Below are 6,558 nucleotides of genomic sequence, written 5' to 3'. Positions count from 1 at the left end.
TTTGAGTCAGGGTTTCTCTGTATAGTCCTGGCTGGAACTCATTCTATAGATCAGGCTGGCCTCGAGCTCAGAGATCTGTCTGCCTCTGCCTCCCAAGTGCTGGGATTAAAGGTATGTGCCACCACCACCTGGCTATTGTGGGCTGTCTGTCTGTCTGTTTTCTTGGGGGAATGAAGCGTACACTCATTCTGGGGATAAGTATGTGTTTGGTGACACTACTTCTAGTCCTAATTTTTGTTTTTGAAAGCTCCATCCAACAAATGAGGATATAATGAACCAACCCTGGAACCTCGAGCAGCAGCCTGATTTGTTTGTGCCTTGGTTCCTCTGTCTACAAAATGAGGGCAGTGGTAACAGCAGCCGCCTAATTGAGCTTTTAGGAGAATTAAATAACTTAACACCTGCAAAGTGCTTACAACTTTTCACAGTGCATAGCGAGAGGCCAATAAACACTGGCTTCTCCTGTTGTTGCGTGTGGAGTGGAAGAGGTGTGGTGGACGGAGAGAAAATTAGAAATCCAAGCCAGCGAGGAGGCGGCAAGCAGGTAGCTAAACAAGAAGGGCAGCTGTGGCAGGTAGGCACTACCACCAAGTGAGTTCGGCAGGTTTGGAGTCAGAGAGCCCTATTGGGTGGAGGCAGAAACGCCAAGATTGACCCAGTGAGAGAAAATGCCTTGCCGGCTTCAGCCACCAGGTGGCAGCAACACAAGGGATTGTGGCTGTCTTTGCTTCCCCACCCATAGGGGCTTGGCTCCAAAACCAAACAAAACCAACCAAACAAAACGGAACAAACCTGCCACCTACTGGCCATGCCGAGGTGTGTGTTCTTAGGCTTGGCTGCTACTGCAGACGTCTGCTTCCTGAGCTCTGTGCAGTGACTTATTCACTGGGATGGAGGCCCAGGACAAGCAAGCCTGGAAGACCCCAGGAGATCAAGGGGACTCAGCTACTGGCTGGTTGGTAAGCTTGACCTCACTATAGCCCACCCAGAAGACCTCCCCCTGAACCAGGCTGTTTGAGGGAAGATGAGATAGGCTGGAATCTGGGAAACACACCTGAGGCTTTCTTGCCTTGTACCGTATTTCTTCAAATCAGAACCCATGACATCTGTGTATCCGCTCCCTCCCGAGTGTCAGCTCTGAGAATTTCAGTGGCTGTAGAGGATGGAATGTAGAGGCAGCCACCACTGTGTATAGTCCCCGTGTATTTAAAGGTGTTATTAAATTAATCTTACGGACAGTCATAAGGGGAAACGCTATGGAGGGCCCCTGGATGTGGGGATAGGGGAGGAGAGCCGAAGGCCTAAGAGCACTTTTGGACACAGTAGCGGGCCACCCCTTGTCCTTTATGCTCAGTTGCCCTTAGAGACGTTTCTTCTTCATAAAGGACTGATTTAGTTCTGACTGCAAGAGTGAGTCAAAGGCTACAAACCGGATCCTAAGCTGGGCTTGTTAAAACCTTATTCTGTTTTCAGTAAGTACCCACTACCATGTGTCCTATCTGCAGTGTTCCACCAGACAAGCTATAACCCAAGGGCACAGTCAGCGTTACTAAATTGTGATGCCAGCCCTCGGATCCAGCAGAGGAGCAGAGAGGGAGCACAGGCAACTCTAAAGGCGTGAGGTAGAGGCAACCTCAGAAGCAACACCAACAAAGGGCCTCTATCCCCTAAGGGGTTCCATTGTCTTGTGGGAAATAATAGTTAAGTCTAAGGAGTGACAGGAGACTCACTTCCTACCATGACAGCCTCAGGCACTACAGGTGAGACCTCAGTTAACTTTGATCTGGACAATCTGTAAACACTGAACTGCAGAAAGGAGACTTGATTGCGATCGAAGGGCACCAAGGGACTAGTCACGGCTGGAGGAGCTGGAGGTTCAAATCCCTAGGGCCTGTGCCTGAGAGCTCACTAGAATTACACAGATGCTTATTTTAAAACTGTTAAAAATCTACTTTCAGATATACAGAAAAAACATTTTTTTAAATTCATTTATTTAAGAAAAATATGAAGATGTGAGTAAGCTTATAACTGATTGGCCTGTGAGAAGTCATAGAATTCATAGGAAACAAGTTCTGGACATCAGCTGTCCTCCTAGCCTTTCCAAACAGGCCAGAATCCAGTCAGGAAGACCTGTCCTAGAGAGCGGAGCCGGCGGGCTCCTAAGGCGGCTCATATGGGAATGGCCAGTGAACCGTGGTAGAAGATCAAGCTCTCTAGTCCTGACCACAAGATGGAAGGAGACAGATAGGTCACTCTGCCTGCATTTATTATTTTGTTTGTGAGTTTCTTCACGGGCAGATGACCTCTGCCCCTCTCTTCTTCTTTCAGGGCAGGGCAGGGTGGGGTTGAGTCTCCTCAAACTCAAGGCACCCGATCCTCCATAGTCTCTACTTCAGAGGTCAGCCCTGGAGGCATCTCTTCCTCCCATCTCTGGGCACAGAGCGACTGGAGTTAGGGACCGCTGGCAGAGGAGAGTCCAGACTGCTGGCTAAGATGGCAGTGGCTTGCTATTGAGTCTTTGTTTGCTGGCCTGCTCTTCTTACCTGAAAGGGGCGGGCGGGCTGCTTTAAAACACCTTCTTCCTCCAGAACCTGTCTGGTACCCAGCCAAATTCACACCCCCTCAGGATGGGAGAGTAGCACCCCTCACCCCTCTCCTCCCCACTCAACACAGAATTCGAGGATGCTGTGTGCACCGCAGCTTGGAAGCCCACGTGATGAGAACAGAGGGAACAGTCTTACTTACCTAGTCGGTCCAGGGACTGCAGCTTTCCTGAGGGGCTGCACCCTGCCTCGAGCGGCACTGGTGGCCCTGCCTCGAGCGGCACTGGTGGTTGGAAGATTTGTTTTCTGGGAAACAGAGGCTTGATGGAAATTAACAAGAGATGAGTTAGAACGAAGCTCAGCTGACATCATCAGAAAGACTGGATGAAGGTATGCGTTTCCTGACCAAGGTAAAACCATGAGCCATGTAGAAAGCAAGGCATTCCCTCCTTATCACAACTTTCCTACCTGAAGATAGTGTTAAACAGCAGTTACAGCTGTAGGGGGGGAAGATCAAGCTGTGTCACCGCAGACATTCTTCTATCTAAGGTTCTCTGCTTTTGTTTTGTTTCTTTGTTTTTTGAGACAGGATCTCCCCATAATAGCTATGGTTGTCCTGGAATTCACTCTGTAGACCAGGCTGGTCTTGAACTCAGAAATCTGCCTGCCTCTGCCTCCCAAGTGCTGGGATTAAAGGCATGTGCCACCACTGCCCGACTCTATTTTGTTTTTCTTTTTCTCCTGAGACATGGTTTTATATAGCTAAGGCTGGCCTTGAGCTTCTTATTCTCTGGTGTCTACCCTCTGAGTGCTGAGACTACAGAAATGTGCCACCATGTTAGCCTGACCATTTATTTGTTCACTCTATCTTACCTCTGTGCCCTATGGCGCTTGGATGTCCTTTCTGAGTTGAGAGAGAATCTGGAGCTAGGGCACCTTTTCCAGGTGGTAGACTCCGCCCAGTGAGTGGCACTCGGGTGGCAGGCTTGGGGATGGCTGAGGGGACAGGGAGTCGACTGGAAGACTTGGCAGCTGCTCCCTGGAGCCGGGATGAACATTGGGAGTTGCTAGCTGAGGACTGTGGAACTGGTCTGACAGGAATTGGTGGGCCTGTGGACAGGAGTGTAGTCAGGTCAGGGTGGGGCTCAGCTCCTCTCTTCCCCTTATCAGCCTCGCCCACATCTTTGCTGCCTGGGTCTCACTTGCTGTTGTCCGGGCACCGGACCCAGTTTTCCGCCGAGGTGGAAGAATTGGTTGTGCAAGAGGAGAGCGCCCTGGGCTTTTGGATGCAGGGAACAGATTGCAAGTGGGTGATTCCTGAAACAGAACAAGGAAGAAAAAAAGAACCAGAGTGGAGGCAGTCTGTGTTCTGCTGCCTTAAGGAGAGGAGATAGTAGGTAGGGCGTTGTCTAGAACCTGTAAGGAAGATATCAGCCAGCAAGATCTATCTTCCTTTCTTCCTTCCTCCCTCCCACTCTCTCTCTCTCTCATACTCTCTCTCTCTCCCTCTCTCTTTCTTTCTTTTTTTTTTTTTTAAGATTTATTTATGTATTATATGTAAGTACACTGTAGCTGTCTTCAGACACTCCAGAAGAGGGCATCAGATCCCATTACAGATGGTTGTGNGATGGTTGTGAGCCACCATGTGGTTGCTGGGAATTGAACTCAGGACCTCTGGAAGAGCAGTCAGTGCTCTTAACTGTTGAGCCATCTCTCCAGCCCTCCCTCTCTCTTTCAAAGCAGGGTTCCTCTGTGTAGCCCTGGCTGTCCTGGAACTCACTCTGTAGATCAGGCTGGCCTCAAACTCAGAGATTAGCCTGCCTCTGCCTCTGCCTCTAGAGTGCTGGGATTAATGGTGTGCGCCACCACTGCCACCCAGCTACTTTCTTTTTTTTAAAGTCACTTTATACTTATTTCTTTACTGTATGTGACATACACATATGTGGCAGCGTGCATGTGTAAGTCAGAGGACAGCATGTGGGAGTGTGCTCATCACAGTCCTCACATGTAGGTCACAAGGCTTGAACTCAGCTTCATCATCCCTGATGGAAAATGCTGTTACTCACGGAGCCACCCACCAACCTATTATTATTATTATTGTCGTTATTGTTTTGTTTTAAATGAGGGAGTCAAGTAGCCCAGGTTGGTCTCAAGCTCAGCATATAGCCCCCCTGGGAGTGACCCTGAATTTACATTTGCCACATCCATTCCTGTGATGCTGGAGAATCCAACCCAGGGCTTTGTTTAGGCTGGGCAAACACTAGCCACTTGGCCAGGTCTCCAACCCAATTTGCTTAATCCTAAAAATTCCAGGGGTTAATTAACTGTCTTCCTCTGCCCAGTATGGGAACGACACTGCGCCTTCAGTGTCTCCTGCACCTTGTCTAGGTGTGCACGTGGGTGCCCACTCCCCACACTCACCTTCTTTATGCTGGAGGGCTTCTTTCCAGATGCCACCCGGACAGCCCTGGCTGACCCCTTTTTATCACTGCTCCGGAGCCCAGCTAGGCTGCTTGGAGGCGGGGTGCTCCAAGAACTCACGGTGGGCAGCAGATCTCGGACAGGGCTGTCCTTCAGGACGAAGGTCTCCCGCCGAGGGCTGGGCTTCCCTCTGGGGCTGAGCCTTCCAGGGCCTGTACCAGCCCTCTCCCGATCTTTCAGGGCACACTCCTCCAGCTGAGCCGCCAGGCGGTTGGCTTCATCAAGAATCTCCTCCAGCTTCTCTGGGCTGAGGGGGCCCAAGCTGAACCGAACACCCTGGAGGGCGGGAGCTACTTCATTCGGGTTACTCCGATGGGCGAGGCCCCGTCGAAGTGGTTTCTCTGGACTCACTAATACTGTTATGTCTTCTTCCTCATGACTGAAAAACAAATATGGCACCATGCTGGACAACAGCTAGCAGAAGGCATTCCTGTAGACGAGTCGGGGACAGTCCCCAATCCTGACTCCATTTTGGCCATGAGAACTGCTTTTTAGGTGAGGAAAACTTGGTTCTACTCCCATTTTCTGAGACAAGGTCTCAACTCTATAGCCCAGAATGATCTCAAATTCAAAATCCCTCCTGCCTTCTCTCTCTCTGTCTCTCTCTTCCCCTCTCTCCCTCCCCCTCTCTGCACTCTAGTCTATCCTAGGGGTGTGGGGGTGGTCTGCAGGGCATGCCTCAACATGCCCAAGGACATTCATCTTTCATTTACATTTACCCCTAAATTTCCCTACAGCTTCTCCGTTCTCACCAGCATGTGTTCTAGAGGCCCAATTCTACCAGACTACTGCCATCAGAGGGTACCATACTCTGCTAGATTACCAACAACGGTTCTAGAGGCCCATAAGTTAGCAGTAAAGGGTTACAGATGTATTGCCGGAGGAAAATAATAAATGGATAAATAGGCTAGTACCTGTCAGATGGAGACAGCCCTCCGAAGTCCAAGGTCTCGTCCACAATGAACTTGATATCTGAAGGAATGAGAAGAATAAATGCCAGCTATCAGCTCTTGACAGACAGACTCTCAGGGCCCTGTTCCTCCCTCCATGGCTTCCTTACCCTCTTTCAGATCCTCCATGCTCAGCCAGCATAAGTGAGTCGGCTTAGACCTGAAAGAAAACATGCCTACCTCAGGTGTCTATCATCCTGCCTTAGGGCCCCATCAAGACTCGGAGTGCATTAGCTGGGGTGAAGAGGCATGGTGGTGGTAAAGCAGGATCAGCACGTGTCCCTGAAACTAGTCCATTATATTAGGGAAAGGTGCAGAAAGCTCGACACCTGATGTGCAATCCGCCAACTTGCTCCCTGGCCTCTCCTCAGTCGGTCAGCTCCACCTCCATCCTTACTATTATCCGGAATTTCGCTCCCCCCTTCCCCACCCATTTTCCACTCCGCGGCACCACATCCCCGCCACACCTCCAGCACACAGTCGGTTTCCACTCCCCACCTCGTTTCACAGTCTACGCAGGAAGCTTTTCTTCTACAATCTCCCAGTTCCCGGGAATGGGCTCCCGAGGGGCGGAGCTTCGTTCG

General features: G+C 50.4%; 1 protein-coding gene across 2 annotated transcripts; it reads right to left on the bottom strand.

The window, feature by feature from the left end:
- Nucleotides 1-1,910: 1,910 nt before the first annotated feature.
- On the bottom strand, nucleotides 1,911-6,558 carry Psrc1 (proline and serine rich coiled-coil 1). Of its 2 annotated transcripts, none has more exons than XM_021158864.1 (8): nucleotides 6,473-6,558; nucleotides 6,085-6,134; nucleotides 5,939-5,996; nucleotides 4,965-5,403; nucleotides 3,746-3,860; nucleotides 3,417-3,653; nucleotides 2,746-2,863; nucleotides 1,911-2,543 (listed from the first exon to the last, which is right to left on the bottom strand). In XM_021158864.1, exons 2-8 carry the CDS (start codon nucleotides 6,101-6,103, stop codon nucleotides 2,540-2,542), a joined length of 990 nt encoding a protein of 329 aa, XP_021014523.1. In that variant the 5' UTR covers nucleotides 6,104-6,134; nucleotides 6,473-6,558; the 3' UTR covers nucleotides 1,911-2,539. The 2 variants fall into 2 exon arrangements, with proteins under 2 accessions (XP_021014523.1, XP_021014522.1); XM_021158863.1 differs by having other exon boundaries at nucleotides 1,983-2,543; nucleotides 6,442-6,529.

Source organism: Mus caroli, chromosome 3 (assembly GCF_900094665.2).
Source record: "Mus caroli chromosome 3, CAROLI_EIJ_v1.1, whole genome shotgun sequence".
Classification (NCBI taxonomy): Eukaryota; Metazoa; Chordata; class Mammalia; order Rodentia; family Muridae; genus Mus; species Mus caroli.
Note: the sequence above shows the minus strand (reverse complement) of the source record. Positions and strands in the feature narration are given on the sequence as shown.